The sequence below is a fragment of the Thermobia domestica genome, chromosome 1 (assembly GCF_964235325.1).
Source record: "Thermobia domestica chromosome 1, izTheDome1.hap1.1, whole genome shotgun sequence".
In the NCBI taxonomy this organism is placed as follows: domain Eukaryota; kingdom Metazoa; phylum Arthropoda; class Insecta; order Zygentoma; family Lepismatidae; genus Thermobia; species Thermobia domestica.
In genome coordinates this window covers 61,438,710-61,463,991 of record NC_137454.1, presented here as the reverse complement: position 1 = coordinate 61,463,991, position 25,282 = coordinate 61,438,710, and the positions used below count along the sequence as shown (strand labels likewise).

The 25,282-nt window shown below is 34.3% G+C and overlaps 1 protein-coding gene across 2 annotated transcripts in view; it reads left to right on the top strand.

The window, feature by feature from the left end:
* Positions 1 to 25,282, top strand: part of Bgb (core-binding factor subunit big brother) — a 111,499-nt gene that overhangs the window by 4,758 nt on the left and 81,459 nt on the right. For both annotated transcript variants that reach the window (XM_081757647.1, XM_081757641.1), the window contains exons 2-3: positions 5,437 to 5,523; positions 12,594 to 12,701. In XM_081757647.1, the coding sequence (XP_081613773.1) occupies positions 5,437 to 5,523; positions 12,594 to 12,701 (195 nt within the window). The remainder of the gene's footprint in view (positions 1 to 5,436; positions 5,524 to 12,593; positions 12,702 to 25,282) is intronic.

Here is a 25,282-nt window from a genome sequence, read left to right as displayed (position 1 = left end):
CTTTAGCCTAACCGGCATAATCGTGGGACGTTTAAACTTAAAGATTTCATTTCATTTTTCCGAACAGGCTTCAGCCCCAATTAGTTCGGATTTGAGGGGTTGTACTGTAGTAAAATTTGAACTGAAGTAAGAAGTTTGAAATAAAGTCCCCCACTAATAAATTGCTGGAGGTCACCAAAGTGACACCAGATACAGTATAAAGGATGTAGTGGTTTACAATACTCCTAATTCAACATAGTTTAATAATTGTGTATGTTTAACTATGAAATCTCTATGTCGAAGCATATCAATGCGAAGATTTATTTTTACACTCCTGTCTCCCTTACTTCGACTCTGATGATTCCGCACCCTGCATGTACAGATAGGCTCTATATATTTATCTGTATCTTGCACTGAGTTTATTTTGCCCACCCCTTGTAAAACTACCTTTCTCCGCCATTGATTTTGACGACCTTTAGGTTTATTTATTGTAAAAGTGAGTAGGCAGCGTAAACATCATTTAGCTCGTTGGTATTATAACTAAACTAAGGTTTGCTCCTTTAGTTTGCAATACCAACTGTCAAAAGGAGAAAAGAAACGGAAAAAAAAAAGAAATAAAAGATTAATGTTATAGTGCTGCTAACAACAATTAGAGTTGCCGAAGGAAAAGAAAAAAAAGAAAGAAAAATGAACGCCTGAAGGTTACAGAAAAAAGACAAGGAAGATTCTTGTAGCTCGTTGATGAGCATGCGAGCGTTCTTCGGAGGCGAGAGCTTGTCTTGTCTTCAGAGAACGCGGTGCGTGTGGGCGAAACTTCTTTGAAAAACTGTTCGTAACTTTTCAGCAGGCAAACATTTTTGTCTTAGCTCACTCCCGGAAATTTGACGTTTACCGCATTTCCTTCCTGGAATAGATAACGCATACATATGTAGAAGCTGAAGTGACGTGTGCGACTAACCGTTCTTTTTATATACATATATAAGAATTTTTGTTTCTTATATTCTATATGTTGTGTTGTGGTTATGGAAAACCCAATGATGTGAATCAGCGTGAAAGTGCCGCTGAAGGCCTACTTTTGAAACGAAACCATACTTCATGGTCGTCTACCTATTATGACTTGGAGAGGTGCGTTGCAATATCAGAGTTAAACCAATTCGATGGGTGGTACAAAAAGGTACAAGCTCTGTTTCCAATCATTTCCCTTGAATTGTTTATCACAATTATAATAAGTCAACTTACTTTATTGCTGAAGTTGGGTAAAATAACCGCAATGCATATATCAGGGTTTCTCAAACTGTTGTATATGTATACAATATACATGTAATAATCTGTGTATATATTTTTAAAAATTAAAAAGACGTTTATTACGTCATAACGGAAAAACAACTGAACCGCTTGAAATTAATTTTTGAACACAGTTAGTACCTACCTTGAATTGGATTTTTATCATGTAAAATTTATTAAAATGTATGTCGCAAGTGGTTGAGAAGGGGGGGGGGTCCAAAATTTATGCCAAAAATAGAGTATCTCAAGACCCTCACAAGTTAGGAAGTTGAAACTCGGTATTTAAACTTCTCACTAAAAATAAGCAGACACGTCTCCCCGGGTTTTAGAAAATTCCAGTTTTAAGAGAAAAGAATGGAAATTCATATAATTATATTTGTTGTTGGGGTTTAGCGTCCCTTTAAGCAACGAGGCTATATGAGATGTGAACCTATAGCTTAACGTGGGATCCGAACCACATATGCTCTTGCGCCAAAGATGCGTACGCTAACCACATAGACATGAAGGAGTTTTTTCTCCATATAGGCCTGTTTTTTTTTTTTCTCCAACATTTAAATCGATTTGTTTATCATGGAGAAACTAGTGAACCCGAGATTGTCTGTCTGAACATCATGTGAAAACGGGTCAACAGTTTGAAATGAATTTTTGAACATAGCACTTGGCTTAGACTGGGTTTTTGTCGTGTTACTTTGATTAAAATGCTTATCCTAAGGGCGGAATGAAGTTTTAAAATGTATGTCAAAAATAAGAGTATCTCACGAGCTTGTCATCTTAGGAAGATAAAACTCGGGCATATAAACTTCTCATTAAAAATGTGTGACCATGTGCTCCCGTTTCCAAAAATTCCGCCTCTAAGGGAAGTATGGCTGAGGGGAAGATTTCTAAAATAACTTGCTATCTTGTATTCATAAAATGGCCAATACGAGGAAACCTTTTAACTGTTTACAATGAAAGTTTGAACATAGTTAACACTTGGATCGGACTGTTTTATTTATTTTTTTATCACAGTAATTGAAATATGTATTCTAAGGAGAAGAGACGAGAAGGGGTTTAAATTTTTCACAAAGAATAATTGCATAAAGGTATTCTTCTCTTGCGACAAACGGACAGTTCAGCCAGTACCAGTGTAAAATTACAAGAATTTCAGTCAATACAATTTTAAAAACGTAAGTATACTGATACATTAGTATATCTTCAAAACTATATAATAAGAAAATAATAAATTTGCTTTCGAAGGGGACACGAATAGGGTGATCCTTAGTTTCATAGAAATCCTCACTAATAAAAATTGTTCCCATATGAAAAAAGTTTGATAAAGGTGCTGTAGGCGATAGCACACTTTACATACTTATAGGCTTTGACTTCCTTCCTTCCTTTCCTTGGATCACCCTTTCCTTTACTATTAACACTTCCAGCGACATTAGCCATCTGGAATTGTTCATATCCTAGGACATAGATAATAAAAGAAAAATTATTTTAATTACCAATTTAAAACATAATTCCAATAGAATGTTTATCTGGATAAAACGAAAATATATACCACTGTACTGTATCCATTTAATATTAGTCAACAGATTGTGTTTAAATCTATTCAAAGAACGGAGAAAAGACACGATCAGGCATGCACCCAGAATTATTTTTGTTGGGGGAGGGGGCATCCAATACTGCAAGCCACTACGTCTATGTAGTATTGAACGGGTATTATTCTGTACCCGATAAGTAATTGCTAAATAGTTCCACCTATATTTTCAGAAAAAAAATAGAGAGAGCTAGACTGTTATTTTTATAAGAGAAATAGTACAGATGAAATGTAAAATTAAATGTTCATGCTACGTCAATCATTTTTTCTGTTAAACAAGTATAGTTTTATTAAGAAAGTGTACAAATGTATGTTAAGTTTGGAAGTTTGGGGGAGGGTCAGCACCCGGTGGAACTCCCCCCCCCCTCCCGTGAGTACGCCCCTGGACACAATTCAAAGCCAGCCCACTAAGGCGAAAAATCACAGGGCTCGTAGATCCACATCTGAGTTTATTAAAAAAAAAAAAAAAGAAGGAAAAGAAAGAAAGAAAGAAAAAGCAAAAATGTTCTTATTTAGCTACGAGAAAGCGTTATGTTCAAGATTTAAATAAATCAAAACTTTTGAATTTAGCTCAAAACATCAATCGTATCAGGGTATCTAGTAATTGCTCGTAATTTTAAAAGCATAAATTTGATAAAACAAGGTAGACATATCTTATTATTAGAAGCAGAACATTAATTAAATGTAGCGCTCATTGGTGGTTAAGCGGTTAGCGTACGCGCCTTTGGCGTGGGAGACGTGGGTTAGATTCCCGGCAGGAGCTCATGTCGTTCGGATTCCACGTTAATTAGTAGGTCCACGTCTCATATAGCCTGACTGCTGAACGGAACGTTAAACTCAAAATCAACTCAACTCAACAATTAATTAAATGTAAGCAAATAACAAAATCTCCAAGGGCAAACGTCAATAAATTGAATTTTAAATCTCCATTTAATAGTTAAGATATTCATTTAGATTATACTTTGACTATGGACTCATCAACGGTGTCAAATTGAAATGAGTAGAGAGGGAGGGGATGGAGGGGAACATAGTAAGTTGTGCTTTAAAATCTATTAGCTGACAAATATTATAAACGGGCAAATAATATACGGTAATAATAATAATAAACACTATAATTTATCTTAGTAAATCTTGCAGAATTTGGATTCGCACATATGTTAATAAAACCCACCGTATTTATCATATAGCATTTTTGTTGAATTTAGCTATCAATTATATATTATCTTTACAAGACGTGGACCAAACACTACTGCAAACACCAATTCATCTTTTTTTTTTTTTTAATTGACGTTTGTTACTCTTCATTCAGATAGGTTCCCAATTACTACATATTATAATTCTGAATTAGCACGGAAAATTCTATGCTGCTTTCGTGAATTGAAATCCATGACACGTAAATTAACCATGTGATTTCACAAAAGCACTTGTATTAATTTCTAAAAACAGATATATTCATAATTTTAAGAGAAAGAGCAATTAATTGAATGTCAACAGAGTGTGCATAACAAATCAAACTTCTGTATTAACAAACATCAAATACAGCTGAAAAAGCCAGTTTAGACACAGAAACCTTATGTTAAGATGATCCTACCTCGCTGGTCCTATAGATCGCGCATGTGCCATTGGTCTGCATGGTATCGGGTTCAATTCCCGGTGGAAAACATTTAATAGTGTACCGATATTTTTCTGTTTACACTCTACCACTTGTAGCTAATAGTGTATTCTTAATTGCCTGAAAAGTTATTTTACAACATTTTTAAATAAATAAAAACAGTTATAATAAAAGGAATTTATATTTAAAAAGTATTTACTAGATTTATGACCCTATAAGTAATTTGATATGTATGTCCATAGAAAACATTAATTAATTAATTAATATGGTATTATTATCGGCAGTGCACCCATGGGGGTCCACCGGGTGTGGACCCCCCAAAACTTCATAATTCAATATACATTTGTAACCTTTCTTAATAAAACTATACTTGTTTAACAGAGATTGATATAGCATGAATTGATTGATATAGCAGAGATCGATATTACACTTCATCTGTTATTTTAGGAGGAAGTATTTTAAAATTACCTACTGTTAATTTTTTTTTTTTTTTATGCAGAAATGTACCGGTTTAAAACTATATAGACGAGATGTCTTGTAGTATTGTACGCCCCCAAACCTTGCACCAAAAATTTCTATGTGCATGCCTTATTTTACAACACGTAGAAAACGCTTAACACTTTACCGATAATCTTATTGCAATATAATAAAACTTTATATTATATTATACTTAAAAGGAATTTCAAAATTTTATATATATATACAGTATATAAAATATATAATTAAAATATATATATAGACTATATAATTAAAATTTGCAAATTGTTGGGGATGGATTTCAAGGTTAAAATGGCAGTGAATTTTTATTACGTACGCATAACAATTCTCGGTTCCAAAGGTATTTGAAGTTCGCAAAAAACTGCACGCTTAGAATATAAGACTGCAATTCAACTAGACATTTTTGTACTTGCAGTATTACGACTCCGCGATATAGTTTAATAAAGTTCTACTTGTATTAACAACTAAAAATGTTTCTTTCCAGGTTCGGTACACGGGTTACAGAGACAGGCCACAAGAAGAACGACAAGTAAGGTTTCAAAATGGCTGCCGAGAAGGCCACACAGAAATCGTAAGTTTCTCTCCTTTTTTCTATTGAAATTTAGTTGTTTTTTTTTTTTTTTTTTTTTTTTTTGTATGCAGTAAATTGAGTTATCTCTTAAAGATTAATAATAAACATGTGCTTATCTCGTTTTGGGTTTTCGTTATACAAAACACAGGATATACGCTCATAACCATAATCGGGGCTTGAATCTGTCGTTGTTTATGAGTTGACCATAGATGATCAAACCTGACAATATGTAAACCATTTCGCACCACACTATGTCGCCTCCATGAGAACTGGAAAGCGAAAAGAACTCACCAGTCCCGGCTACTTATCTAGTATACGTTTAACTATTAAGAACTATATTAACATCTGACAACTAATAGGTGCATACCAGTATTTATATCTAGAATAGAATTGTATAAGCTTAATAAAATGATCTAATCTAACATACAGCTGTAGAAAAATAGATTTTCACACAAGAAAGAAAGTCGTAGAAAAACTTTATCATTATTATTATTTGAGGCCCGGCACAGGTCCTAAACTGAACAAGACTTGGACTGTGTTGAACCTTCCATGCATTAGTTCTAAAGTGCAGAAGTCCTAAAAACTAATCTAACTGTACTAGTCCTAAATGACAGGTCATAAAAGTAATTTAGATGCAAGAAAGTTTTAAAATGCAGAAGGTCGAAAATTTAGGACTTGCACATTTTTCGGCGCCTAGCAATATTATTTTTACTCTGCGTGAAAGAGGGTACTAAAGGCTATATATTTTTACCAAACTATTTAAAGTATTTAAAACTTAAAAAAAAAATGTATCATCGCTTGTATTTTTCTCTATGGTTAAGCGTCTGCATGATGAGAGATATACTATTTCGATTCGAATCCGGCAGCGGGCCCTCTAACAAAAGATTTTCCAAGGATTTTCCTCAGTTCTGCTTGGCGTATCCTGGAATAGTGCTTTTAAATCTAAACCTTGGCCGATTTCCTTCTCCTTCCGTTCCCATTGTTGTAATTTGTTATTAATTCCAGGTTAAATTGACCTTAAAGGCTAGGCTATACCTAGAAATCCATTAAGTAACAAACAAGTAGGAAGGTCAGGTGCCCCATATGAAGGAGTTTAGTTTGTATGACGTGACATTTTCTCAATTAACATTGGCACCGGAAGTGGTAGCATAGATATTGCAGATTTTTACTACTCTCGGTTTTAGTAGAGATGGGATATATATTCTCGCTTAATTGATTACAGAAAACCGCATCTCACTAGCAATTGCCATTTATATACTATATTATGGTGATCAACGTTAAAACCGGAAGTGATTGATTTCAGCCACTTCCTGTTTGAATATAAAGTTAAGACAGAAAAAAGTAACTAGTATTCTTAGAACGCTAAATCGATTCTAAGAGACAACTCGCTCTCCTATCGGTTTCCCTCTATGTAGATCAATATTGAACCGGAAGTTGTAATGGTTTTCTATCACTTCCGGTTTTAGTAAAGAGTTAAGATTGGAGATGAAGCGAATTGTTGGACGCTTAATCCACTACAGGAAACAGCTTCTCTCCATATAGGCCTATTACCGTTTCTGCTCTATCGTGATCAATTTAAAAACAAGGAATAGTTATTCCGGTTGCAATAGAACCCCATCAACGAGTCCTAACTTTTGACTTTCTACATCCTGGCTCTAATTGATGATGAGCCATCAAGTAGTTCTTCAGATTTTTGTTTCCTGAACAGTTGGACGAACGGACATACAAACAGAGTAAATGTACGAGGGTAATTCAATAAGTATCTGCAATCAATTTTTATTATTTACTACCACACCCTACTTTTCAATGCACCTCGTTCACCGTTGCACAAGCTTTCCGATACCCTTTGTAATAAAGGTTTTGGTTGTGCAGCAAGCCACGAATGCACCGCTTCCTTCACTTATTGATCGGAGCTGAATCGACGACCTCTAAGAGAATATTTAAGTGAACCAAACAAATGGTAATTCAACAAGGCGAGATCGTGAATGTATACAGGATCCTCCAACACCTCGAAACGCAGCGTCTGAAGAGCTTGAGCGGTGCTGGCGGTGGTAATGTGCATAGTCATGGAACACAAGAACCCCTTCCGACAATTGACCTCTGCGTATATTACGAATTGTAGGCTTCAACTTTCTTACCACATATCACGGTACCTTTTACTGTTTATTGTTGACCCGTTTTCCAGGTAATGTCCCAGGATTGGCCCTTGTGGGTCCTAAAACACTATGAGCATTACTTTCCCTGATGAATCTACGTTTCATCTCCAGTGATGATTTGCCTGAGAAATGCTTCACATTTGTTAACATCCAGTGGGTGCTGACAGATTCTCACACGGATTCACTTATGCTCTTCATCTATACGATATGGTTCGGAACCCATGTCGTATAGACTGTAAACTTGTTATGCATGATGTCATATGCAGAACCATGACTAATCTGCATATGGGTTGCCATTTCATCGACAGTCACGCGCCTGCTATTCAGAATCAAGGTACGGATTCGTTCAATAATGTCACCAGTTGTTGCTATAGCTGGACGCCCTGTTCTTTCCTCATCCTTCAATCCATTTCATTGAACTTTTTCAATCCACTGCTAAACACTTCGCTGTGGCAACACTTGTCCCCGTATTGTGCTAAAAGTCTATGAATTTCCATTCCGGATACATCTTCAGATAAAAAAAAAAAAAAAAAAAAAAAGAAAAAAAAAAAGACAACGCTGTTCTTCTTTAAAGAATACAGAGAGTGGCGCAACCATCTTTACTTCGCAACAGCACAAAGCAGATTAGACTGATATGATAACGCTGCAATCTATCATAGGCAAAGCCAACGGTGACACCTAGCGTTTGGTGAGCACACAATGCCGTACAACCAACCTGATTAAAAATAGAAAAATATTGCAGTTAGTTATTGACCTACCCTCGTACAAAGGAGTTTTGCTAAAAACAACTTGTAAGCAGGTATTGCTCTTTTGAAGGGAATATGTCTGTTGAATTTAGTATCAAGGGAGAATGGAAGCTTTGGTAATGTTGTATATCATAAGAGTCTACAATGTCTGGCAAAGTTTGTCATCATTCTAATCAATTTGGTGGTTATGGTTTTAATTGCAAACGTCCAGTTTGTGATTTGTGTGTGGACATAAAATTTAAATAAAATAATTTTCCCTTACACACAACAAACAAGTGGTGATTCGGAGCCTCATCCTACCATATTTTCCTGTCGGTATGAAGATACGATTAAAATAGAAAGTCCAGTTAGCTGAAAGAAGTCGTTTGGCTCGTAATTAATTATAGTTTTAAGGAAGGAAGGAACTTGAAAATGCCGGTGTTCTTATCTAACTAACTTCCTGTGAGGAAAAATTGTTATCATGTCCGGTCAAGTAGAATCTACAGAAATTATTTCCGTTCTTGAAATTCTTATAGAAAATGACTTTATGAAGTTGTAGTGTTATAGCTCTACTAAGATATTAGACTTTAAGAAAATATCGTAAGAAGAACTTAAAATAACTTCGTAATTTCTTTTAGTTTTATGATTATCACATTTCTGTATATGGTGTTTCACGAGTTACTTCGACATTTTGATCTAACATATAGGTCTGTTTTCTTCTGTTATTCAAGTTACTTACACCAACAGGACTAAGATAACTTTGAAGTTCTTTCGTCTTACGTTCAGTTTCGAGTGCTAGTGTTGGACGATGTTTTCTTTGAGAAATGCAAGGCATGATAGGAACTTCGTTACAAACTGCTTTTGTTTCCCTTAGATCTGCTCACGAGATTAGAAGTATGTTTTTAACTTCTAGACAAGACTAGAATTTTCTCGAATCTCATGCACAACATTAGTTCTCTCAGATCTTAGATCTTAAGCACTGCTATAGTGTTACGTGATTTATAGAGTAAAACAATAAATTAACAAAATAATTGTACGATCATAATGAAGAGCATTTATCAACATTTAAAGGTACGCAAGTCATTACAGATATGCTCCAATATTATAAATATGGTTTAAAAGTTGTTATATTGTACTCTTCCTGGAGCTCTCGTGATGGGGAGGGATTGTAATAACTTTTGTATAAAATAATAATAGGATAATAATAAATGAGGGTATAAATTTTATACGTATTTTTACAAAACGAGTCAATATGAAAAGAAAAGAAGCTTTCCGAAATTCGAATTCTTTGAGAATTGAGACGAGACGAGATCTTTACAAAATTTATGAGACGAGATGAACAGCATTTGCGAATACTATTTAATTGATTACTAAATCTCATAAAATATAATTATCACATCCCATTAACTACAGTGTGTCCTGTCCTTTCGCTATATGTTTCAGTATCAGTTTTACTTCATAAAGTGGCATCCAAATTAAGGGGTGAAAAATTTCTGGTGCTCCTATTCTTGTGACAAAGATTAATGTAGATAAAACGCAGAGACGACACACCGAAATGAATCGAGATGGATATTGTACATCAATGTTTAATTTTATCATCAGCTCCGCAGAACTACGAAATTTAGTTTGTTTAGAATATGAGGATGAAGATTCTCATGATGCAAAATTAACTTTTAGTTTATAATATTTGGAGGTGGAAATTAAAGGTAATGATCTTTATTCTGAATCCATTGAGTTCAATTTTCTAATTTACAGTTCGGGAGGCACAGTGCCTCAATGAAAGAGCACTCATCTTTGGCACGAAGGTCCCTGTTTCGACCCAAGACCATGTGAGATTGTGATTGAGAGTATCGTGCCCGTGAATTTTCTCGGGATTGTTCTTGTTTTCTCCCACATTATCATTCTACCAAGTTCTTCCATAATCATCCACTTTCATTAATTATCCATCTTCTTTCGCCTACAGGGCATAATCATGGGAAATAAAACTATAAAAATCATTTCTAATTTCCAGTGCTTTATAGAAGGAAAAGATACTGACAACCCTGTCCCTGATCTACTCACTTAGTTGCACCTCCTAACTAAGTTCGGTAAGCAGGCTGGAACTTTGGCTCGGACAGAACACGTTGATATTGACAAGAAAAGGCAGAGCATAAAATACTAGAGATCACTCTCATAAAACTGCACCAAAATACATCATTGAACTTGTTTCATACTTTTGATTAATTGAAACATCCTGTTTTACTTAGAGTAACGCGTGGCTATAGACTAAGTAGTCAGAAATATTGTGAGTGTGTATATATAGATTGACTAAATGAACGCTTCTATTATGTTGATCATAAAATTTTACTAGCATCTAGGTTAATCCTTAAGATTTTTGGTGTAAATCCATCTCTTGCGAATATGGAAAATCACCAGCAGAAATGGGTGTACAACATTACTTTGCATATTGTTTTGGGAGCAACTTGGTCATGGGACAGTCGATTTTAATGTAATTTTCTTGTATATAGAGAGAATGTAAGTAATTCTCTGTACAACATGGTTTCTCATTGGTGGCACTCCATCTTCTCTTGAAAGGTACGCACGATTTGTACGAAAATATTCTCTTGCTTGAGACAAGAAATGTAAAATATGATCAAGTCGAAGTTCCAACTTAGAAAGTTTCCTAACACTCTCTTTTATCAGGTTAAAAAAAACTGTATCATTTTTCCTGAATAACTTTGATTACTGGTACGTTAATACTCTCTATGTAATATTCTCTATTTTAAGTATAGAAAATATTACTGGTACGTCAGTCGAAAGGGTTAAAAAAAAACCTGCTATACAGTACTAAAAACTCCTATTCCAACTGATGAGCCTGTTTTGAAATTATTGACGAAACAATATTGTAGTAAGGTTACCACAGTTCCGTTTTAACCGGAACATCCCGGTTTGAAGGTCGTGGCAATCTCTTAACTTTGGGGGGGGGGGGGCTATCCTCATCGCAATATTGTAAAATATCATTAACACTAACACTACATGTGTAATTTTAATTCATAATATATTTGAATATTGGTAGAGCACTCTACATTATGGCATATACCCTACAGTTCGTATTTATTTCTTTGATCTAACGTGAGTGTTACTTTCCTAACCATCATTAGTGATATCCGTGTAATGTGGGTTCCTGTCACCACAGTAAGACGTGTCCTCAGGTTGCGGATCGAGGAGAAGGCCTCTAGATATAGAGGTTAGTTGCGAATATACTGAATAAGCAGTCGCCGACAGATGACAATGGGTAGTCGTAGTCCTCCAGCTTGGAGGTTTGGCGTGAGGCTAATAATCTCATCCTGTAAAAAAAAAAAAAGTCCCTTGTTCAGAAACTTCGAACAGAACTCAATGGCAGAGCTCCTCCGTGGCTAAGTGGTTAGCGTACGCGCCTTTGGCGTGGGAGACCCGGGTTCGATTCCCGGCGGGAGCTCATGTGGTTCGGATTCCACGTTAATCAGTAGATCCACATCGATATAGCCTCGCTGCTTAAAGAGACGTTAAACTCAAAATCAACTCAACTCAAGAACTCAATGGAGAGCTTTTGTGAACGTGGTATTGAACCTCTGGGTTCCATAGGCCATAGTTAGTTACCGTAGTTCATTAGTAAATGAAATGAAATCTTTCAGTTTTACGTCCCACAGTTATGCTAAAGGAGAATGTGATGATGAGAAATTAATGAAATGGTGGAATGAAGAAAGGGGGAGGAAACGAAAGAACCTTCACACGGTGTTTGTGCAGCACAAAGTTCACTTAGCGCGGGGCTGGGATCGAAGTAGGGACCCCATGCACCAGAGGTGAACGCTTTACCACTGAGCACCTCGGCCCATTTAGTTCATTAGTGATACAACAACAGAAATGAAATTAAAAAGTCTTGTGCTTGTTACGTACTTTCTATTTTTGAAAGAGTGAAAGTAAACCTACCACCAAAATGTCCTGGTTTGAAATATCACAAATAAGATATCCTTATAATTGCAGAGCATAGAGCATACTTTTTTCACATGCGTATGTGTATTTATTTTTGACCAAGCCAAACTTTCATTGCTTCGGAACAGAATTCTTTGAGCACATGCAGTACATTGAAGTTATGATTTTAAAGATGTGTTTTAAGGATTATAAATCATAGTACTGTGTATATATATAATTTTTTCCCTTTCTTTTGCAGTCTTTCGTAGCCACGGGCACCAATATTCAACTCGTGTTTAGTCCAACAACGAACGGTTATAGCAGCGGCGAAAGTAAAGATTGTGATTTCGACAAAGAACACGGCAAGGTGAGTAGCATTCTTTTCATATCTTTCTTTTCCGTCTTTATTGTTAGTTTCTTTTTGAACCTTTTCCACTCTCGTACTTTTTCATACAAGAGAATTGTAGAAATTGCTGTATGAATGGATTCAGAAAAGGAGACATACGATCCAACCTTTTCTTTATATAGTTTGGTTGTAAAAATGTCAACGGTTATGAAAGGTTGTTGAATTCTGTTTATATCCACTCCAATGTATGTGGATACTGATAAACAACAACCTATTCCTTATATGCTTACGTTATACAGAATCTTTGAAGAATCTCTTCTCTTTACATCTCTTAATTTCCAATGTTGCTCTTAGGGGAAATGTTAAACATATTCTCTCGAATATATACACATTATATGATGGAGTTGCGCTGGAACCAAGGTAAGAAGTTTCAGAGTTGTAAATTAATGAAATAATTGAGTTATTAAAATTATTCCTAGAACATAATTATTTCCAATATGAAGACAGAACATAAAAGCAGCAATATAAATAATAACTTGCTTTTATTGTCCATTTTTTCAAAATCAATTTTGAGAAATTTTGGAAAACGAAGTCATCATTACAACTTACGTCATGTACAATTTTGTTAAAACAAATCTGATTTCTTCGAAGAAATAATAATTGTTTTAAAATACGCATCTTTATTCAGATCTCTTTTCTCGCTAATGTCTTTTCATCTGGAAGTATTGGATTACGGCATGCACTTCAATTTTCACAATCCGGACACACGTCCTATTTGGAAAACAGAGAAAAACCAGTGCAGATGGCATTATCCTGTACTTTGCCACACATACTTCTAAAGCTTTAGAGCATGGTTTCTCAACCTGGGGGTCGCGAAGATAAGCGGAAGAGTTTAATACAATTAGAATCTAACACTGGAAAATATTTTTAAATATTATTTTCAATTTTGTTGACAGACACTATTTTTTTTTTATTTTTATACATACTGTTAAGAACAACAAAAAATAGGTCTACTAAACATTTTCAACAGGTGCAGAGTTATTTAAAAATCAATTTAAATGAAAGAGATACGATATGAAACTGAGAACTGAATATTGAAATACAATTAAAATTGAAAGCTAATGAGATACCTGACCATAGTGCGATTTCACTAGTACGGCCCTGTCCTGTTCAATCTTCGTGACGCACATTACCAAGTCATTTAAAATGCTCAATATTTTTTTTAACAGCTGTCCAAGTTTTTTAAAGCAAAATTAGAAATCACTTTATTTTTTTATCATATGACCCAAATTTAAGGGACTTATGAAGTGTCAAAATTTTCAAACGGTCTCCATGACGAATCGGATTCGATAAGTCTATTTGTAATGGGTATCATATGAGATCTCTGCAATAGATATAATTATTAAAAAAAAAAAAACACACACACACACACATACACACACACACACACACACAAGCTTATTACAAACCAGAAATTATAAGGGGTCGCTGGCAAGAGAATGTGATTAAATAGAGGGTCGCGATAAGAATTAGGTGAGGACCACTGCTTTAGAGCATAATACAGTATATTACAAGCACAATATTTTTATTCAACCTCTTCTATATCAGGAACAATAATTGTTGAACACTTATCGTATAAATTTAATAATGTAATATAGCCCTCATTTCTCCATTCTCATAAAAGTGGAGCTCGCCTGCTTTCACTCGCGATACTTGACTTGGTTTCAGGCACTTAAATTTTTAGATATAGAAAAAGAAATAATAATAATAATAATAATAATAATAATAATAATAATAATAATAATAATAATAATAATAATAATAATAATAATAATAATAATAATAAACCACAATAAATTGTGCAACAATGAAAATTAAGCTTTCTATAAACCTTAAAAAAAATGAAAGTTGTGATCAGTGGAAGCTAAACGTAGATAACTCAATATTGAGCACAGTAATACTATTGTATATAGGCATAATTTTCAGTTGATGGATCTGTGTGGTTTCTGATTGAATGTCAGAAAGTTTGATTTGAGAAACCTATCAGCTACATTGACTTTCAATATTATTTATTTATTTAAAATTCACCAGATACAGCTCAGAGGCCATTTTATACTGGATATCTAATAATAACAACAATAATGGAAAGGATTTGGGAAGGTATCGGCCAGGTCTATTTTAGTAGGTACCATCCCGGCATTTGCCTGGTAGGATTGAGGGAAACCCTGGAAAACTCCAATCAGGCAGCGGGAATCGAACCCACGACTTCCCGAATCCGAAGCCAATACTCTACCACTTGAGCAACTTATTAAGCAAAATATTCCAGAGTAATCATTGCAAAATACGTACTTGGGACACTGAGATTTATAGAACAAGATATGTAAATACTCTACGTTCGATGGTCCTTGGCGTTAAAAGTCTTCCTGGCCTTTAATTTTAGATCCTTCCTGAGGAAAAATGGAAAATGCGACGTTTGGAACATCAGCATAGTATGTTCTAGACAAGTGCTTCTCAAGCTGTGGTCCTCGTGGTCTGTCCTTAGGCCCCTATGATCTCTTAGATTGAATATTAGTCCAAACAAGCGAAATAAATAAAATTCAAGTGGGTTACTTATTAAACGCTGTAGTTGAGAATTTTAAAGGAAATTCGGAAATTGTGTATACACGTCTTTGACTTTCCCTTTCAGTCTTCAAAGATCTACGACTAATATGCATTTGCTTTTATTAATACGAACATAAAATTAAGATAATGTTGGTTAATACTAATTTTAAAACATAAATACTACTGTTAATGTTTAGAACATTTTATAACGTAAAAGAGACAAAAGTGGGCTAATCCGTAGAACATTCTGACTGATAAAAATGGGCTCTACTTGATAAGATTTGAGGAACGCTGCTATCGATAACATTTATCGCAGTTCCTCTAATACTATTTGATGCATAAATGGAATATCCCAGATAGTTAAAATACTAAATTCTGCTAGTGAAAAAATGGTTTATCTGTCACTGTGATAAGCCAATTCTTTCCCTAAATACATATGATTGTCATGTAAGGCATAACTATTTCCAGTGTCTTATTTCTTTAGAGTTGAAGAACATTAGTAATATTTGTTTAAACTCACTATTATTACTTTTTAAAACTAAAATTAATGCCCTTGTAAGAGGCAAAATGTGGTTGTTGCCTGATAGCTGAGCGGAAGTGGCGTGCCGTTTCCCAATCTTCTTGTGATTTCTTTTACAAACGGGCTCTCGTTATCTTTGACCAAATGTCAATGCTAATTTATGTATTATTTGCACATATAAGCGGTAAGAAATTATCAAATTTATAGTGGATATGGTCATGGGAAGTTTCTCATACGCTTAAAAAAAAAAGAAAGAAAAAGAAAAAATAAAGAAATCTGGGTAAATAACATTGAGATCTCAATGGTAAATAGATGTATTTTAAGACAGATATTTTCTTTTACCTAGGAATATAAATCATTCGTCAGTTAGGTAGTAATTCTAACTTGAAGTAAATCTACTCTTCATCAGAGAATTACCTTACTCAAAACCAGAAAATCTCGTATATGAAATGAATAGAGCTAATCATTCTGTGTCTTCGAAATTTTCAATTTATTCTCTTTTCGAGGAATATTGTTTAACGAAAGACACAGATGTACTTTCTAAATATAGATATACTAAAAACACTATAGTTAAGTGGGATTCTTAGTACTCGTAATGCAGGGAGAAAATATGCGTCATTATGACATTTATTTCCAATTTATCGTTTGACCGTTAATATACCGTTCCTGAAGCTACGAAAAGAGGAAAGCATAATCTGCGACATTTAGAAGATAATCCCTGTAAGCTTCAGTAAACAATCGTATTATAATGAATAGTGTTGTCACGAGACAAGACAAAACCCATTGAGGTGAGACACGAGACAAGACAGACTACTTGTCTCGTGTCTCGAAAATGCAAACAGTTTTTGAATTTTTAAAAAGAGTTTATTATCTTGGAATAAATTATTTGTCTTCGAAATGCATACCAGCGTTTATTATTTCAAATGAGGACTATCCTACAAAGAACAGGAAATACCTAAAGTTATTTCTTTAATGATCCTTACAAACAGCTTTCATTTCCATTTTTCAATCGATTCAAGTTTAGTTATTTTATGATAGTGCTCCAAATTCAAGTACAATGTTAAAGCATTCATCGAGATCAGTGTTTCAGAAGATTTCATTCCGGGGGCTGGTGGGGATATCTATGTACTGTATAAAAAATCCTGTTATAGAAGTACAAGTTTTCTTAATGGTAATTTTATCAGTAAATAACCGTTGTTTCATGGTCCTTCTCGTTCGGAACAAAGACAGAAACGTGTCAGCCTTTTTCGATACTGAGTTTTGAAAGGATGCTGCTTTGACAATGAAATTTCGTTTTTTTTAAATTGTTTTACGATGTTATTTGAAACTAAGTCATTTTTGAAATCGGAAAGTCACATAGGTCTCCTTATTTCTTGAAGTGGTACTAGAGGTGCTGAAAAAAAAATCAGAATAAGTGGGAAAGGCTTGCCTTTCGACTGCACCGACGGTATTGACAAATATTCCTCTCATAATAATTTATTACTGGTTCAGTCGAAACCTAGCAGTCGTTGTTGGGAGATTATAGTCGTGCTATGCGTTGTGCTATTTAACCACTTGGCATAACAGCTCTTTTTGTGAGCCTCAGCCGCTCTAGTGTTGCCACGAGACGTGACATGTCTCGTCGAGACAGAACCATTCGAGACGAGACGAACGTATCTTTTTCGAGACAAGACATGCTTTGCACGAGACGAGACAAGACAAACTGAAGTCTCGTCTCTTCTTATATCTCGTAGCAACATTAGTGATGGAAATATATCGTTATGTAAACCTTGCAATTCCAAGTCCCTCAAATATATGTACTGTAGTCTAATTCGTCTGGCTTTCCTTCTGCCCTCGAGATGAGACGAGACAATAAATATGATACTTGCCATTGCGCTTTCGAGACGTGTTCGAGAAATTTCAGAGCAATATCAGTTCACTCAACTCTTAATATTTCAAACACTTTTTTAGTGTTAAATAATTCACAGTATAAGTCAGTTCTTTGAATTATTTAGGGTATCTTATATCAACAATCAGAAATAACTATGCCTGAAACTTTCCGTATTACATAATAAAAATAATGTCATTTCTGTATCCGCTGAAAGCCAAATGGTGTGCATGCTAGATTGGTGCACCGTCAAATTAAAAGTTATGGGGCTACGTAGATAGATAGTTAAACGCACTGGTTGCAATGATGATACAAGATTTTGCTTCATATGAACCCTTTAACGAAACTCACTGAGATATCAATACATGATCTTATGGAGTGCTCTTAAGAATTGACAAAGTCGATTAAAAGGCGTTGCGTTGCCTGCTTCCTCGCAAGAAGTAATAATTCTGACTTTTTAAATTTAGTGATTGCTTCTTTCATCCTAGCTCAGTCACTATTGAGTATTTTCCAACGACATAAGAGGCCATATGCAAGCAGTGTTGCCAGGCCAGTCAGTTGGAAAAGCAGGAGATTCGAAAATAAAAAACAGGAGAAATCAGTAGACACATACAGTGGTGGCGTTTGAATGTAAATCCGGGGAGGAGGCAATAAAATTTGCTATTATTAAGGGGGCAGTAGTCAAAACAAGCAGTCCAGAATTCATTTCCGATGAACTGCGTTGAACAAATGAAAGGGAAAAGTCCCGATTTATATTATTATTTGATACACACGTATGTGAAGTAAAACGTAGTGAAAGAGCAAAGTGAAGTGGGAAAATGTTTTTCATGCATGTAGCGATAACGTAGCTATATGGTACATTCACACGTGATCGTGGCGTAAGACGATTTCTTGCTGACGATCGTGGAGAAATGATCTAACTCACTCTTCCAACCCAAGTCCCAATCTAAACAACACTTACTTGTAAAACGCTAACCATAATGCATATAGAAGGTGACGTACAGTTGTATTCTTTGGATTCATATTATATACAGTAAAGCTCTATAGCTATATGCTCTACAGAGCTTTGTGTATTATAACTGAGAAATTTCATCTTTTTATGTGAGGAAACATTGAAAACTCAATATTAATAATAATATATTTCTTCAACTTCTCGAAGTAAGGAAGAAGCAGGAGATTGTTCATTTTTCATTTTCTTTAGCAGTAGATCAGTAGAACATAGAAAAAGCAGATCTCCTGCAAAATCAGTCGATCTGGCAACACTGTATGCAAGGAAATTTACACCAAATGTAGCAACATGAACATTAGAGCGTAATATCTGCACAGCGATTTTGTTTTTAACGTATGCAATCAGCTCTGACTCTGTCTACGTTGAGATTATATTTACCAGGTTCGTGGAGCAGCTATTGACCATGACAAAAATTACAAATAATTTCAACACTATAGAGCTCGTGCTCACAACACAAGGAATACACTGGCGTTCTTAGAGAGTTTCCAGACAGACTCTCATCACTAAGGAAAATTTCCCCTAGTGTGGTTACCTGATCTCAAACTAATGTCTGTATTTAATATCTGTAGAGGCGTTTGAAGGCAAAAGTTAGGAGACGCATCCTTGATCAATAGAAAGACTTTAGCCTTGAACAATTAATCATCAAATGTAAAATAAATATTTCTGTCGACGAAGTTCAACGTGTGCTTATAAACTAATCTAATAGAGTCTCAATGTATCTTTGTGTCCGGATGGAATACTGTCAATATGTTATTGAAATCTTTTATGTATTCTGTGATGGGGAGAAATTTTAAATGATATGCCTGTAGTTTTGAGTGTGAAACATCCTAAGCTAATCTGATTGTTATCGTTGGCTCCACCGGCAGCGATTTTTTTGAAAGTGACTTGTTCTAAACTTGGAGACTTGGTGCACTGAAACTTTTGAGCTCGATGGCATCTGTTATCTTCCATTGTTTCCTCCAACAATGCCAGCTGAGTATACGTGAAATAATCTCTATTCTTTGCGAATAGAACTAACCTATTTAAGCGTACAATGGCCTAATGACCTTGTTGATAGAAGCTTTTTGGCTTCTTCATCGAAATCTACCCGTTTATTGTGGTTCTGACAGATTAATTAGTTCCGCCCACGCCATAATGAGGAGATCTGAATGCTGGGGTAGGTCAGGGACAGATGTATGCGTCCAATACGTCTAATTCACCAGTTGCCTCTTTTGAGCTTTTCTTTCCTTTCTTGTGTTTTCCTTTTTTTTTCTTTGCCGAAAAATAAGTTCGATTCCTAGGATAAGTCAACAACTGAAACCCTCATTCCAAATTGGTTTATAATTAAAAGACACGTATTACTTGTGCCCTCATTAAAAAAAAAAAAAAAAAAAAAAAAGTATTGAAATAATTCCTTCATATTAATAGCGTGTATCGACTGATTGATTGAAATGAACAAAATTATAGGAGTAAATATAAATCCTCTTGCGTAGTTGCCGAAAAATTCGAGTAAATCTTTTTTTTTTTTTTTAATCTAAAAATTGGTTCTGTAGGATAGTCATGACTCGGGGTGTACACATAAACATTTACAATATTACTAGACACTACGTCTATATAGTATTGAACGGGTATTATTCTGCACTCGAAAACACGATAAGTAATATTGTAAAATACTTCCATCTCTATTTTCAGGAGAAAATAATAGAACTTTATAGTTTTTGTAAGAGAAAGAGTATAGGGTCTAGTTGAAGTGTAAGATCAAATTTTCATGCTACTGACAAAATGCACAAATATATGTTAAGAAGTTTTTTTTGGGGGGGGGTCCGGATCTGGTGGACCCCCATGAGGGCGCTCTTGTAATAAGATGTAACTTATTGAAGTATAGCGTCGTAAAAGTTTTTATGATATTAGGAAGACGCCAGTGTACAGTGTGCTTAATGAGATATACCAAAAAGTTATGATTAACTCTTGTGGTAATTTCCAAAAATAACAATACTCTATACCTATACCAATCGATACATCGTACAGAGCTGAATAAAATGACTTGTTTGAGGAAAATGTTCGTAGGTACTTTCCCAGAGAATCGAGGAAAATGAAATTTTATGGCTTTAAATGTCGTTCATTGCCTGTTGATAGTATCTTTTTATTTTGTTGAAATAGATAATTTATTTGTTTATGCACAGTATATGAGAAATATACTACATGTAGAAATATATCTTAAGTAGCAGATTGCAGCTATTTTTGTTTGTTTTGCTAATATTAACACACATATTCCTAACAGCGATACACATACTGTCGCTGTTAAAAAAAAAAAAATCATTTCATTTTTTCCTAACAGCAACATACATACTCTTAATAGCGACACATATTCCTAACAGCGATACACATAATCCTAAGAGCGACATATATTCCTAGTAGCGACACATATTCCTAACTGCGATACACATAATCCTAAGAGCGACATATATTTCTAATAGCGCCACATATTCCTAACAGCGATACACATAATCCTAAGAGTGCATATATTCCTAATAGCGACACATTCCTAACTGCGATACACATAATCCTAAGAGCGACATATATTCCTAATAGCGACACATATTCCTAACTGCGATACACATAATCCTAAAAGCGACACATATTCCTAACAGGAATACATATACTCCTAACAGTGGCGTAAGTACAACTTATTACCATTTAAGAACAAAATTATATGCAGCAAAATATTTAATGATTTTCATTCAGTTGCTCTTCATTCTTGTTTCAGTCGTTGAAACATCATGATTTATTTGAATGCTTCTTCAGTGATAATAAAACATATTAAGTGAACAAAGCGTTATAAGTTACTAAGTATTTTTTTTCTTAATAGTAAATAATTAAGAGTTTTAAGCATTTGCGTTATTTATTTATTTATTTTGTAGGGATAGGCACGGAAATGATTGATGTAGCCCGAAAATTTAATCTTGCACTTCATCTGTACTATTTCACTTATAAAAAAAAGTCCTATAATTTTTTCCCTGAAAATATTTCTATAACTGGAAAAATTTTACAATTACTTATCGTCTTTTCGGGTCCAGAATATACCCGTTTAATACTACATAGCCATAGTGGCTTGAAGTATTGGACCCCCCCCCTCCAAAAAAAAAAAAAGCTTGGACTCCTCCCAATAAAAATTTCTAGGTAAGCGTCTGAACTTGTGTAATTTTCCGGACTGAAGCGGTTTCGTTTGCGTTCTTGCTTTTTTAGTACACATTTCCAAACAAATTAACGAAGAAGCAAACAAAAAATAAAGAGAAAAGAGAAGAAAAGAAAGAAAGAAAAGGAAAACCCTTTATAAGAACAGAAACCGGGTTTTCATACAAAAACGAACTTTTTTTTTTTAATTTCCAAAAACCTGTTTCGATTTTTGTGATGACCACTAGTTTTGAGGCCATTGATTTATGTAGAGAAATATTCTTTTTCTTGTAAATGAATAGGAATTTTGATTTTTACTGATTTCTTCTTTGAGTTCAATTAACTGTCCTTTGTTGTGTGAAAATGAATTTTCAATTAATTTTCACAATACAAAAGGCATTTAAATAAATTTAAGAAAAAATTAATTAAATCAAACTATTAAAAAGTTTATTTCAAGGAAAAAAAGAGTATCTTCTTATATAAATCAATGCGCTAAAGAAAAAGAAAAAAACAATGTCACAGATACCCGACACTCATAAGTAGTTTTCGTTTTATTTTATCCCTGAAATCCGTGTTATTTTTTGCCCAAAATCGGTGTTATTTTTCGCGACTTAATACAAGCAAATGCGGTTTATTTGCTTTATTCTGTAATGGTTTTGAAAAGCAAGTATATTGTAAACATTGAGTAAGCGGTCTGTGAAAGCTAATTAAAATAAAATATAATTTTAAAATCAAACAAATAGTTTTAAATTTTGACATCTTAAATTTAAAAGAATAAATTATTTTTGGACTTATCATCTGAGAAAAAAAAATGGTTTGATATTCCTCCTAAACATGAATTTATTTAATGTATGATTTGAACACATATATCAACTAAAAACCACGCTGCAGAGTTTCTTAACATTTTCTTCACTTCAAATTCACTTAATGGAGAATTTACAGTTTCTTCAATGTTTCTTATTTTTCAAAGGATAAAATTGTCAATATTTCCACATTTTCTTCTTTATAGTTTTGTCTCCTTACCGTAAGTATGGAGTTGTATTCTGAAAAATATCTTTCAGAATCAACGTTGGAAGCTGGCAAAGATATTGCTTTAAGAGCACAGGCAGCAAAATCTCAGGGGCATACTTTCACTAACCAACTGGTCTAAAAATATCAGGACTGATGGTCTTCTGTGAATCACGTTTTATTGCAAAGGAAATATGTTATTTTATTAGTCTTACCGCCAACATCGTGATTTCGCGAATCTGTCACTTTATGCCGTGCATTTCGATGTTATTTTGAAAAAAGTTCCAAATTCGCGTTATTTCGTGATTTTAAAACACCAAAAACTGCCTTCTATCATATTTAGGTATATATTTTACTTTGCCTTTTTCAAGTTTTCGGTGTCATCGTTAAAACGAAAATTTCACGTCTCTACTCATAAATTGTAGTATTAATATTTTTTATGTATGTTTCATTTTGACATTAAAATAATTATATTTATTTGCGTATATTATAATCCAAATGTTTCTCCTTCTTAAAAATAATCCTCCCTTCAAATTTTCAATGATTGATAACTTGTATGAAATTTTTCAATAGCATTGATTCTTGTATAAAAACAAATGCAAATCAAATACGATAAGACTGATTTGTGTGGAATTTACATAAAGATGGATTTATTTATTTATATAACAACTACAATATGTCTAATACAGAATGCAATATTCAACAAACTACTCAATAATGAAGTTTAAAAATAAATTAGTTGATAATAGTTCTACCAAAGCACTGATTATAGAATATGTGTACATACAGTCTAATTTAGTCAATAACGGAAATACATTACACAAGCAACCTAGCAATACAATACAATACAATTATGAATGAAATTTGAGATATTTGCGAATAATTACAATTTCTAAATGCATATAACTTTGAGTATCGTGGCCCCGCGTAACGTAGTCGCTAACGCTCTCATCTTTAGTGAAAGAGGTCCCGGGTTCAATTCCCGATGGGGACACTCGGTCGAAAAAGTGTAAATGCTTTTTCAATTCAGCCATCCTGAGTGAGGTTTTCCTGGGTTTCCCTCATTCCAGGTCCGAGAACGCTTTCTTCCTTCCCTTTCCTCAGAGAGTGTGATCTCCGAGGGACTCATCCCTCATACACAACTTGCCAACATGACCATAGACGCCGACAGCCCACAAATCTAATTCCAAATCCTACCTTTGAGTATGTTCACGCCTATCGAAAATCATCTAAATTTTGTCAACGCTTTTTTTTATTAGGTCTTCTGTTTTTTGCTAGATTCAAATTTTGCATCTCAAATTTCGCATATTTCCATACAATAACACACATAGAGCTCTGAAATTTCCTACAGATACGTAAACCCAATGGTAAAACAATATTTTCAGTGTAGACTGTCATGAAAATCAATTAACAGTTTTTTGCTACTATATATCCTATTCTGTTATGCAACCAAAAATACCTTGGAGTTGTTACGTGCAATATAACATCCAGGATAGAATTTACGCAGAAACTATGGTAGCCTTCAAGAACTCATGGAATGTGAAAACGGTAATAAGTAAATTTAAACTAAGCTTTTGTAAAATGCACTAAAAAAGGATTTTCTTGTACCTCGCACAAAAATTCATTTTTAGTAGTTTTTTTTTTTTTTTTTAATAAACTCGACCTTACCCAATTTAATTATTCCCAAAGCTATAGATAGTTAAATTATTGGTATGGTTCGCATCTGCATAACGCCGTCCAAATATTAAAAGATAATGTTAGGTACATGAACAGCTGATTGCGTGCGTGATCAAATATGATTGTAACTGAGAAGTAAAAACCGTTAAGTATTCAAACATATCCATTGAATCCTTAAAATCTGGCGAACGTGTGTTGCCTCCTTGTTTTCGTCACAATCCAACCATCGCGTCGCCTTCCAATACAAACTTTCTAATCTTTTGTAAAGCAATAAACCGAACCGTTCTATAGATAGAAGCCGTTTGTGAACAAGCGTTTAGGGGCTGCAGATAAGAGTTGGGTAATAAAACCCAACAAGCGGCTCTGAATACTTTACGATAAACAAACAGCCATACCATAAAACCCTGCAATGCACTTTTTCCCCCAAAATTTCTAATAAAATCTGTTTGTAGGAACGACGTTTCTTGTCCCGCAACATAGACGGAAAAAATAACAACATAATACTATGGCTATATAATATGCATTGTACTGCCTCTACCCCCATCATAAAAACTGAGCTTCCTAAAATGTTTGTTAGTTTTCATTTCCTTTCGTACACAATGTCTTTGATTCTTGAGGCAAAATACTTGCTGTCACTAGTGTCTTTCGTTTGCTTTTCTATTCATACAAATATTTTCCAATATCACTATCGATCTCGATCCTGAAATGAGATCCGTGATGGCTGTTCAGGGAAGCCATGTCATGAGTACAGAGACTAGGGTGGAGAT